Genomic DNA, 13552 nt, shown 5'->3' with positions numbered 1-13552 from the left:
GTAGCGCTGCCTTATTATATTATTAATAACTCAATACTTAACGGGATAGAGAGACTCTATCAAGTCAAATCATTCTAGATTCATAAATATGAATAATAAAAAAAAAATGCTAAAGTTATTTTAAATGGTACATTTTCATATTTTAGCTCATTCAGATTTAATATTAATAAATGTTCGTATTACCGAATACTAAGATGTTTTAGTTAAGTCTTAATTAAGTCGCGTACTGTCCAAAAATATATATTGAAACTTGAGGTGAAGATTTATATTGTTCATTGTGTTGCATAAAATGCGTATTATTCATAATTAAATTATATTAAAGTCTGTTAAAATGTACGACTTTAATTCTTGAAAATTTTATTTTTGTTCAAATTATCTCGGACATTTCGTAATCTAGCGTTCTATTTAATTTCAAAGAAATTAAAAAAAGTTTTGTCGTTAATATAAATAAAAACGTAGATAACTAATGTTGATATATATTATGCCATCTTAAATAACAATTATGCCCAAAATTTAATAAAAAAATTAGTAAGTTATATTTATTTAGTTAGATATATATTTATAACCTTGTTCAATCTTGAATAGTGTAACTGTTATTCGTTAATAATCAGTTAATTAGTTGATCGATTTATTTTTTAACAAAAGTCTATTTTTTCAATGATCAAAGCTGTTGGATCGTTCAAGTCTAAAGTTCCTGCGAACGAGAAACGTACAAGGTTGATTGAAAATATGTATATATTATCATAATTTTACTACAAATATATAATAATATATACTATTTATATATTTTATTTGTAATTATTTTATTGATTGTATTTAATGATATAAACAAAATATAATTTGGCGAGATAGCCCATTGAATGAAAAAGCGAGTTAATTCCGGACAAGGACATCGATCATCCTTTTCCCAGATATATAATTAATGAAGGTCAATGTTAAGTTGTGTGTTCCAGCGTAATTACTGAACATAATTACAGGGTTAACAGGCGTCACCTGCGTGTTGTGAACTGTGGTTATAGTGTAAGTACAGTCGTGACCACTTAAGTGGTACCCTTTTAACATCGAAGATAAATAGTTTCGTTTTAAATTTAAAAAAAAAATGATTATACCGTTTGGGTTAGGATGACAATATTATTATTTTGTAACATGATTACCGATTTGTTTTGGCGTTTTTTTTTATTTGATATTATGACTGTCAGAAGTGTTCGTCGTCCTTTTTATGATACAAAATTAAATATCATTTCTATTTGTAATGAAATATAATGTTGTGTATGACTTCCAACAGAAGTAGTGTAATGTTTCAAGGTTCTAGTATATGGGTTGGTAGCAGATTGGGGTAACGATTTTTATAATTTTATGTTTATAATTGTTTTATACAGCTGATAGATTCGTTAAAATTTTGATAATGAATTCTTTATATATATAGTAAAGTATTTTGATTTTGTCGATGGTTAAATAATTTTGAATAATTAGGAAACTTAGCCGGTTTTATATAAATGGATTTTATTGTCTTTAAATGTTAATAATCGTAGAATAAGAAATAAAAATTGTGATTTTACAAATAAATTACAAAGACTATTGCTTTTTTTTATTAAAATATAAAGGAATATACGTAGCAAAGATTTTTCAATACGGTATTTTAAGAGTTATAATTTATACGCTGATACAATACGTGGGTACATAAATATAGTATAATATAAATGTGGATTTATAAAATAATTTCTACCGTACGTATTTCTGAAATGTATTTAAAGTAATATGAATTTTAAATTGATAATGCTTCTTTACATAATGTATATATTTTTTTATTTATAAGATAAATAAACCGATATTTACCAAAACGTAATAAATCCTATAATAAAATTAGATGTGATTTATAGTGTCAATAAAAAAAATTGACGCACTTTTTTTAATTAAATAAAAATTAAGATGTTACTTTCTATGATGATCTTTATCACGCCAGATAACTTCAGCCTGGTAATAATCTCTACACTGTTTGACGCACTGACACGCAGACCTTACTTTAGTATGACTTATAATAAGACGGGTTCGATTTAAAAAAAAACATGAGAAAATTGAAGAATTAAACTATTTTTCTATATATAATATACTCACGCAGCGTGATCAGCATGCGGCAACCAGGCGATCGCGAGAGATACCACAAGCGCAAAGCTGCGAATCAAACGCGGTCGTTTGGATTGCATGTTTATGTCGGCACAGCAACTAACAAGAACTGCCGGTAAACGCGTGTGTCTGCCTGTCGACGGACTATCACACTGTCAGGGTCTTGGCTCAGTGCGGGGCCCGCGCTTGCGCCCTGCGACCTATCGACCGCCCGGCCCGACCCGCCCGGACCTCTCCTTCCGCTCACCGCTGATGTTCAGATCCTCAACACTTATCGAGCGAAAAACACTAACTAAACTCTCAAGATCGAAATAGATTTTTCACCACCCCCCCTTTTTTAATGTTTACCTCTTTAAATCCTAGACGCCGCCATGCGGCTGCGCTTTCGTGAACTGTGTTCACACGGGGGTGTCTTAATTTCATTCAAATTGCACGTTGATACTTCTGTCTCATTAATTATTTGTAATAGAAGAGTTCCTGGTACCGTCACTCACTGTTTGCAAATTTAATGCGTATTCAAATAACTGATAATGGTTCGATCTTTACCGAAAATGGACGAATTTGGACGAAAGCTCAGTAATACTTTAATGACACCTTTTGTTATTTTTAAGTGCCTAATAGTACCCTATTTTTCAAGTAGGGTTTGAACTTGACCTTGAAAATAACACCCAACACACGACGTGCTTTGCCAAGTAAACTTGGTCCTGCTGGGCTAAATAATATATTTAAATTTACGCCTTAAATTTCTTATATATCAATAGAAAATATAAAATAATAACAAAAAAATCTTTATTTTGCAAACAAACACGTTAAATGAAAAATAAATTTCAAGCTGTGTAACTGTTCATCTTTTCATGTCAAATAAAAAGATTATAAATAAATAATAAAATTTCATAAAGCGCCGATCGTGCAGCTTCCGAAAAACGTAAGAGTTCATTTTATTAGAATTTCAACGAAATAAATACCTTTACATTTTAATTCTAACCTATTTCATTTGTGGAAAATTTAACCAAGGACTCGTTCATAAAGTTAGCAGTTATTATCGCAATATGTGGTTCGTTACTTAGAAATGTACTAGACTCCAGCACTTCGTATTAAATTTGCTAGTGAGATGGAAATCACAGGCATTGCCTCCAGCTCAAAGTGAGCATCCAAAGTTGTTTAGTCTTGACCGCTCAAAGCGCACCGTTTTCAACGACGATTTCATACCGTATCGGGTCCGTATCTAGTTGGCCCTCTCAAATACAGCTTCATATATCTGTCTCTTAGAATACATAATTGAAAACAGTAACCGGTACACATACAACAAATCAACTACAAAATAACCTTATGTATAACCGAAAAAAAATAAAAATATATTACGATATTAATATTTCTTAAAACGTAATTAGTATTCTTTTTTTAAATCATTTTACACAAACAACATATTATAATTAAATTCAACGTTTGTGTATTATATAAACTCGTTAACGATATTAATATTATCATTAGTCAAATAAAGAAGACATTAGCATGCTTACTGTTTAATTCAGATACGAATCAATCGTTTCTCCCAACTCTTATTGGGTGCTACGCCTGCCGCATTGCGTCACTCGACCATTCAGGTATTTAACTCTACATAGGCCGGTTAGCCGACTCTGGAACGAATGTGCACTTAAAAACCATACACAGCTAATTACTTAAACGAATATGTTATAAATATTTAACTTGCTTTTAAATGAACAGCTAAAATATTGGCATTATATACATTGGCATTGCTCGAACTGCATACAAATATTATGGACATTGTATTTTTTTAACAATCGATGCAGAACTTTGACTTTTCACAGTGAAAACTTGAACTATTTAATCAGTTATTTTCATGCCAAATCTCAGCAAAATCTATCCTACCGTAAGCGCATCGCAAACTTTCCAGAGCAGACAATTTATAAAAAAAAATAATTGGTCTGAATAATAAGATAAAAAATAATTTAATTTATCGTTAGCTAAAGCAATAATTTCGTTCTATCAAATACATTTTGTTCTTCTTTGATTTGGACAATTGAATGTAATTTATAGGGATAGATATGTTTATAATCAATCTCTAGTCTCAAGAATTTAATATAAAAAAGTAACTGCTCATAAGGCGTGTCCCAGTGGTGAGCAAAAGGCTCCTCGGCTCAAGATGATGAAGGTTAAAAACTTAACTTTCAACGCTAATCTACTTCGGGACATTTGGCAGCATTTCATCCATACAGCCTGTACGTTACGTGCGTATACAATGTTTTCCATCACTGGAAAATTGTAAATATAATGTTTTATAGTATGGATCGTTAAATAGGCTACCTGATGGTAATTGGTCACCACCTCCCATAGACGTTCGTTCTGTAAGAAATATTAAGTGTTCATTACATCTCCAATGTGCCACAAAACTTTATGCTATGTATAAAATATGTAGTTACATTGGCTAACTCATCCTTCAATCCAGTTATTTATGTCGTTTTTACTAAAAATATTTATATATCAGCACATGAATTAACTTTAACGAAAAACAAATGTTGACATAATATATAATTACACATATATATATATATATATTTTAATCATAATGGAATTCATAATAAAGCCATTCGAGCTTTACTAAGATATAAATTACATAATTAATGTCTCGAAAACAATGTAGTCGGAATGTTAATAAAAACTACTGTTCGCCTGGATTAACTGTATTCACGCTTCAACAGTATCTGAACTGGATCCGATGATCCACTCATTAGTTGAACTTACCTTAGAAGGAGATTAAACAACAATATTCGGTGGAAACCCTCTAAACCAGTTTGATTATATACATATTTATATACAATGTCCGTCCAGGGTTCGTATTAAAATTTATACGAAATTATATAATTTCAAAGGGAAGTGGAAGAGAGCAATTTCCCCATGATATTGAAATTTCAAAAAATTCTTAATGTGCATCTACGCGAAAGGAGTAATCGTTTTAATTCAATCGGACCTATAGTTTTGGAGATCGCTTGATTAGTCAGTCAGTGGACTTTATCTCATATATCTGAAGATTTCCAGTAGAATAAATATTTCAAAGGGGTTACATGGTAAACTAATTACTTTGCCAATAAGCACCATTAGAACAGCATGTTCCCCCATGCTGTTCGATATGCATAGCGAGACGAAAATAAATAGACAGCATACAGAAATATTTAGTATCGCTGGTTGGTGGTTAAACGTGTGATGAGTGTTACCAAGCCATGGGTTTGCACAAAACCCTACCACCAAGTAAACTTGCAGTAGGAATTCTATTATCAGCAATTCTACCACAAAAAGCATTCATAGTTTACTGTGTTCCTGATTGGTCGAGTGACCCGGTGTACGAAGTAGCACTCCCTCGTGTATAGTAACGGTAAAAGTTAAATACGACCCTAAGACTAAGGTTTTACTATAAGCAATATATATATACAAGAAAAAGTCATACTTTGATTACCTAAATATCTCCGGTCAAATTTCATACTCACCTGTTTGTGTTTCAAACCGACTTTAAGCTTATTAAACTTTATACTATTTCATCTTGCATAAAAAGAGCAAAATATACATCAGAAACAATAACTCTGCACGTTGTCGGTCTTCAAAATAATGTTAAATGATGGATTTAAAGAGATTTCTTAGCTCACGACTTGAGCCGAGTCCCGCATTGAGTAACTGTTAGTAGTGATTTTGTCATCGACTAAGCGTTATTATCGCTTTAATTACGTTTTGATCATCCTCGAGCATCTCGAAGTAATGACGTCACGCTGGTCATCAACACTGATTCGTAGTAAGTCCCTGCTCATATTATTCAACCAATTTTTTTATGTTATAGTTTGAATTTACGGTAATTAAGTTCGAAAATTCTGACAAAATGACGGATGATAAAAAAGACACGAAGAAGAAAAACAAACGTGATTTTTTTTGTCGTTTTTGTTGATAATGGTACAGAACCCTCCGTGCTTGAGTCCGACTCACACTTGGCTGGTTTTATTATTTTATATTTAAACTTTTTAACACCAATAACAATATAAGTCAGAACATCCGATGTGAAATGTAATAAAATACCCCAAAGAAATGTTGAATATTACGATTCCTATGAAGTTATTTAAATGAAGGTTTTATCGTGGATGTATTTGAAATATTTATATTTGTCGCGAGAATTAATTTTTCATGCAGTGGAAAACTTAATAATCGAGTGTTCAAACGTAGTCTATGTCTTGATATAGTTTTAATTCCACACTTACAAATACTTGTTTTGACCTACATTTCTAAAAATACTTTCGTAGCTATGAGCGAACGTGCAAGCTATTAGAATTCAATTTCTGATTATATAACATTACACACGCAAACTAGTCAATATACTTAGCGCGGTTATTTACTCAAGCTACGTACAGTTCAACCCAAAAACTTAGTAGCAATCAATACGTACCAGATACCAATATTTTTTAACCAAAACAATAATATTTTGTTTCGCTGTTTTCCGGCACGAAGGATAATTGAGCCTGAGCCAGTGTAATTACAGGCAAAAGGGTCATAACAACAAAGTAACTTAGATCCCAAGCCTGACAGCATATTATCAATAATGGATTGGGATTAACAAATGTAAATATATAAATATTGGGCATCACATACATTACTCAGATCCCAATGTAAGTAACTAAAGCACTTGTGTTATGGAAAATCAGAAGTAACGACGGTACCACAAACACCCAGACCGAAAGACAACATAGAAAACTAATGAACTTTTTCTACATCGACTCGACCGGGAACCGGTGTACACACTACTCGACCACGGAGGTCGTCAAAAATAATAGTAATGTTTTGAAATCCTTATGAAAAGTGGTCCCTTCTCAAAGGAGACGAAACAATTGCACACCACATAGCTTAGTGCACAGTTATGTGCGTGAACGCGACTGCATTTTCTTTTTCCTCGCACCTTAATCCTTTGGTACGGCAAATCCGACGTTTTTTGGTAGATAAGGTTTTGCGCAAGCACATTTGAATAGGTACCACCCATTCATAATGTATTGTACCGTCAAACGGCAATGTTTAATTGTTCAGTTCCGGTTTGGAGGGTGAGTGAGCCAGTATAACAACAGGCACAAGGGAAATAACATAACATCCATTCCCTAGGCTGGTGCCGCATTGTCAATGTAAGGATGGTCAATATTTGTAATGGTACGAATATCTATGGACGTTGTTGACTACCTACTGAACACTATACGAATGGATATAATATGTGCTTTTTGAGCGCGCGGGTGTTTACTTAGAGGCTGCTACTAAGATTTTCCCGTCAGAATAACCCAACATTTTTTATAAATGATCTAAGCTTAGAACCTGGTTTCAACGACCTGAGCCGTTAGAATCTGTGACCTTACACCTCTAAAATATTAATATTCACAAGAAAATAGTAATATTTTGGTAAACAACTTTATTAACCTGACTGTACTGACGTTTACACTTACCTATATTATTTATTATATAAAATTACTCTTTAAACTAAAACTTATTATAAAAACTATTCACACATCAGATAAATTAGAATTTGATGTCCGCATATTCATTTCAATTTTTAAGTATCAAAATTCCAATTCATATCGTGAAGTTTATGTGCGGTCGATAGCTAAATATTTGCACTGGCATATCTAATAAGGTTCCATCGTATAATTACGATCAAGTTCTCGTAATTTAGTAGAAACGATAGAAGATTTTAGAAAAGACGTTTAACGCTTTGATAGCACCTGTAGAAATAAATACACCAAACATCAAATATGTTAAGTACGTGACACAGTTGTGGCAATCATTTTATTTTTTCTAGAGGTTTTAGCATAACAGTCGCCCTCGCTTCGCTTGGTCGTGCAAGTATGTCCAATGGTTTCTTTCTTCCAATTAGTGCCCTCTGCTAGATGCGGGTGCTATTTAATTGTGAATAAAAGGGCTCATATCCGCTCCTCTAATGAAGTACCTACTTAGAAGTTTTTAAGGGAATTCAAGGAAGAGTAGACTTGCGACGGAGACATAATCGTATAATTAGCACGAATACATTATAAGACATATCTTAGAGACGACGAGGAATTGTTCTATTATTTCCTACAATATGGAATTAAATTACAATTGTACTTTGGAATTATTGCAATTGCAAAACAACATTTTCAATTGGAGATTCTGCGTTGCCGTTTTCACGTATGTCACTGCGCCTGCCTTGCCGTGCTCGTATCTCGATGGAGCTGATGGTTTCGGAAAAATACTTTTAGTTTAAATCCCTTAATTGGATGATTATATGTCGTAAAAGTAAAGTAAAAATGAAAACCATTTTTAGTAATACGGAATTCATTTAAATTTAATAAATTGTCTCTAATCTACCTCAATCCTTAATAGAATCACATTTTTGGATGTATTAATACGCACACATGCGTGGAAGTACCATCTTAAAGTAGGGAGACGAATTACGTGACCGCTTAAGGTGCCAGATTCACAGAAACATTTTAAGTATATTAATTGTCATTGAAATTAAACACCAGAATTTCAGAATTGTGATACATAAAAGGGACACGCAAGGATAGAAAATAATAAACCAAATACTATAATAGGCATCGTTTTTTTTTTTTAAACAAAGTCATGTTAACCGATAATTTCGGGTTCAAACCCAGGCAAGCACCACTGAATTTCATGTGCTTAATTTGTGTTTATAATTTATCTCGTGCTCGGCGGTGAAGAAAAATCCCGTGAGGAAAACTGCATGTGTCTAATTTCAACGAAATGCCACATGTGTATTCCACCAACCCGCATTGGAGCAGCGTGGTGGAATATGCTCCGAACCTTCTCAAAGGGAGAGGAGGCCTTAGTCCAGCAGTGGTAAATTTACAGGCTGCTAATGTAATGTATGTAATGAATGTGCCGTTAGTTGTAACTTTAATTTAAGTCGAATAACAAAAGACCAATATAATGAAACATCAAATGCGAATACAATATTACAGGTGGCTAGATGATTGGTCAATACTAATTCACACTCACAGCAGATTTATGTTAATAATAGTTTACCCGTGCGAAATTTATAACACTTTACCTATAGCACACAAACCATTTAACCCCCTCATTTTACTCCCTTAAGGGGTGAATTAAAATGGAGATTTGAATGTCTATGTCGTTTAACGGAACCAAAATATATCCTTACCTAATTTCATCTGAATCGGTTCACAAGTTTAAGCGTGAAGAGGTAACAGACAGAGTTACCTTCGCATGTATAATATTAGTATCTATAAGATATATATGTATTTATTATAGAATTAGGTACGACTACGGTTGATTCTATTTTTAAATGTTATCTTTTTAAAGAGCCGAGATGGCCCAGTGGTTAGAACGCGTGCATCTCATCATCGATGATTGCGGCTTTAAGCCCAGGTAAGTACTGTTTTTTCATGTGCTTAATTTATGTTTATAATTCATCTCGTGCTCGGTGGTGAAGGAAGACATCGTGATGTGTCTAATTTCAACGAAATTCTGCCATGTCTATACCTACCAATCCGCATTGGAGCAGCGTGGTGGAATAAGCTCCAAACCTTCTCATAAAAAGGGAGAGGAGCAGTGGCAAATTTACAGACTGTTACTGTGCTGTTTGTATGCTTAATTTTTTACAAACATTGTAAAATACTTTTTATGATGTCATTATGAGATTTTAATGAAAAATCGACTACACAAACCCAAAGTGAGTCTTTTTGTTTTGTTTTGATAATTATGTCTGATCGAGATGTTGAAGGGTTCATATTAACATGAGTCGTGTATCTTTTGACAACATATTGATAATGTACAACATAATATATATTGCCTATATAATATGACAAGGAACATATAACTAACATATCTTCTCATATATTTAATAGAAGCACCTAATGTAGTTTTCTCATAAATTAGTACTATAAGTGTAAGGGAACACAGAGCCCGCCTATGGGTGAGCAGTGCACTATAGTATCTTCCACACAGGTAGCTTTACTATGTGCCTCAGTCAATGAACGTAAAGGAAATTGCTATTTAACAATCAGATACGTTCAATAATCCTTAATTCCGGTTCTCATAATAAGTATGCAAAATCTATATTAGAAAAAAATCCTCTAAAGTATATGAAAACCATTGAAAGTAATAATAATAAAATTGATAGCAACTCATGAACGAAATTTCAATTGTGAAGTCGCAGCGGATTCATCGTCGAGCACGAACGCTCTTGCAGTTAACAAAGAGCTCATCCAGACTAGTAGTAAACCAAAGGAATGCTGTCTTCCACGATGTCCGCAACGCGTCACAGCCGAGTATTTCGTTTATAAAAATATTACTATCATTAACTTGTATAAATTTAATAAAACTTAGTTCACAAGTAAAAAGAGCAAAATTCAGGAAAAAGGATTGTTTTAAATCCAACTTGTTTCACTTAACTAAGTTTGATAGGAATATTGTAACAAGTAAATTATTTAAGAGTCGACGTTCAACTGAATTGCGATTCTGTAAGAATTCACTTGTGAGTCTCACGTGTGAAATGTTTACGATCGACTTACGGATATACGCCATTTTGATACGTGAATCCTATAAATTTTATAATTATACAGTAGATGTCACATTCTGACATTTTACGCTCGTATTCTGTGGTGAGATACGAGTTTCTTATTACAGAATACTTCAACTGTTCTTAATACGAACGCAGATCACGGAAGACACGCGTGTCATAACGTACCAAGGAGCCGTTATCGTTAGGTATTAATTGGCTTTGCATATATTGATCGCTTTGAAAAATGAGAACGAAAACGTAACAGTTATATTTTATTTAAACATAGAATCGACATATCTAATTCATATTCATTACAGAAACATCTAAGACACTTGAAGTTTTCTTAGGCTTCGAGGAGTCTTCGTAAATATTTGTAAGCGATGATTCTGCACTAGGAAGGCTTGATCTGCTCCTGAATATAAGTGGTAGGTGATTGCATTCGTATTTATCCTGAAATAATAAAAAAAATATAAAATATTTTCATACAAATTTAATATTACATAGATGTCGTTTCAGACCTGAACGTAAGTGTGTATTAAATGTTTTCATATAAGCAGAGATCAAAAGCTTATAGACAGCTTACTGAAGAAGTGTTCCGTGTACAGCGATGAAGACGGCCGCGCTAAATCATTATTAGTAAGGGTAAATACACAATAGTTACACTCAAATGACGCTCTTATTTTAGCCAATTTATTTTTAATCAACATATGTTTTCCAAAATATACAAATTATGAATTTAAGAAATAAATAAAAAATAAAATAACATAGCTATTTAACTTAAAACTAAATCACAAATTATTTAAAACTCAAAATGGAGGTAAAAAAAAATTAATTTTTATTCTTCCCTCTTAACAGCTTGTCTTACATACTGAAAGACAAGATGCTTAAAATTCTCTTCAAAAATTTTAATTGATTATAAAACTTAAGCAATTTTATATAACTAAGTCGGAACGTATAGATGGCAATTATATAACGTTATATAAATGAAATAACTATAATTTTAAATAACGAGTAAAAAAAAAATTAAAGTTAAAGAGGCAACTAGCATTTAGTATGGAATACAGGCAACGCGAAGGCATTAAATAAGACGATTTAGCTACCATAAGAACTTAAACGCTGTTGCCTTAATACTGATAATGGCTCACTCGGCTCGACAATACAATGTATTGCTTGGTTTTAAAATATTTCATAGCCCGGTTGTCATGACAACGGGGTTTCGTTGTTAATTAGGCAACGAAATATATATATGAAAGTGTTATACGTATGTGCGAGTGAGAAGTTATACTTCTATGGCGTTATTAAAAATAGTTTTGAATTACATGCAAGTAAATTATTACAAAAAATTATATGTTCTATTGTGATAAAAGTGATTTCTTTTTCATCTAACTATATAACTTTCACACGCTATTTAAGTATTCATTGTGTAGTTTAAAAGTCCGTCTGTGCGCGCGCATCGTTAAAAATCACTTTTTTATAGTATAAGCGACAAAGGAACTGGAGGCTTACTTTCAACATTCATAGCACACCAAAGGAAGTATAACTCCATAGAAAAATACTATGGACATATTTAACTCAAATATATACAAAGAAGTCACACGCCAAAAAATCCGTCGCGGTATTCCAACCGCACAGCGCATATTCAAAGACCCAATTTACAAAAATATTTGTCATGAACTTGAATCAAACTCCCAACCACGTCGTTAACTTGTCGTATATTTTTTTCAAATAATTACTAATATTTCTATTACCCTCCAATTAAAACTAAAACTTGTGTTCGGAATGCTCACTTGAAAACCTAACAAGTCGTAATGTAACGTGAGAATTTGGAAGCGGGTATACTCTTAAACTATGAATATTTTATAATATATTTATGATGACTGTATGGTATTCTCTATAGCAATATACCACGCAATATAACAATAAATTGTCATAACAATAGATCGATTATAAATCTAACGAAAACATGAAATAAACTAAAAATATGTGCAATCAAATATTTTTTCAAAAATATCCTTTGTTTGTATAAAAGCTCCAAGAGATTTCTCTTACAGCGTATTTCATCTACCTACGATACCAAGACCAAGTTAATTATGAGAGCGGAAAGAGACGTCAAAAATTTAATAACAAGCTATACTGTTAACGTTGTTACTTATAATCTCGAGAATAAACTAAAAATTCCGACATCATTTGACGTATTCGATATTTAAAAATTGTAATTTATTTTCATTTAACAGATAAAAAATGTTCTAGTCTTTACAAATTAATACTAAAACAAAAATATATTTAAAAAGAATATTGATTTTAAGAATTGTGTCTCCCGTGTTAAATATTGGTTATTGTTAATTTTTAAATTATTGCATGATTGATAGTGTCTTATCGATCCATTTTGCGGTCATTCTCAATAGCCCAACCGACTACGCAGGTGATAGTGCAGAAGTGTATGTGCACAGTGCTTGCGACTGTTATATAATATATACAACATTCCATCCCTCGCTTATTGTTGTTATTGATTAAGTGTCTGACTATCCGACACCGTAGACAGTTCAGGCGATTTTACATTTCTTCAGCACCAGAGTATTTTTTTTTTTTACATTAGCAGCCTATTAGGCCTTAGACCAGTAGTGGGAAATCCCACTACTGGTCTAAGGCCTCCTCTCCCTTTGAGGAGAAGGTTCGGAGCATATTCCACCACGCTGCTCCAATACGGGTTGGTGGAATACACATGTGGCAGAATTTCGTTGAAATTAGACACATGCAGGTTTCTTCAAGATGTTTTCCTTCACTGCCGAGCACGAGATGAATTATAAACACAAATTAAGAACATGAAAATTCAGGAGTTGCAGCCTGGGTTTAAACCCGAAATCATCGGGTCATCAT

The 13552-nt window shown here is 32.7% G+C and overlaps 2 protein-coding genes across 2 annotated transcripts in view; both read right to left on the bottom strand.

Annotated features, from left to right (window-relative positions):
• The window catches only part of LOC113403893 (gamma-aminobutyric acid receptor subunit beta-like), a 64960-nt gene extending 62748 nt beyond the window's left edge, over window positions 1-2212 (bottom strand). Inside the window, exon 1 of the mRNA XM_026644519.2 lies at window positions 2116-2212. Within this exon, the coding sequence (XP_026500304.1) occupies window positions 2116-2204 (89 nt within the window). The 5' untranslated portion in view covers window positions 2205-2212. The remainder of the gene's footprint in view (window positions 1-2115) is intronic.
• Window positions 2213-10934: 8722 nt separating this feature from the next.
• Window positions 10935-13552, bottom strand: part of LOC113403873 (sodium-dependent dopamine transporter-like) — a 43112-nt gene continuing 40494 nt past the window's right edge. The window contains exon 12 of the mRNA XM_064220254.1: window positions 10935-11125. Coding sequence (XP_064076324.1) covers window positions 10973-11125 — 153 coding nt within the window. The 3' untranslated portion in view covers window positions 10935-10972. The remainder of the gene's footprint in view (window positions 11126-13552) is intronic.

This window comes from Vanessa tameamea, chromosome Z, assembly GCF_037043105.1.
Source record: "Vanessa tameamea isolate UH-Manoa-2023 chromosome Z, ilVanTame1 primary haplotype, whole genome shotgun sequence".
In the NCBI taxonomy this organism is placed as follows: domain Eukaryota; kingdom Metazoa; phylum Arthropoda; class Insecta; order Lepidoptera; family Nymphalidae; genus Vanessa; species Vanessa tameamea.
Note: the sequence above shows the minus strand (reverse complement) of the source record. Positions and strands in the feature narration are given on the sequence as shown.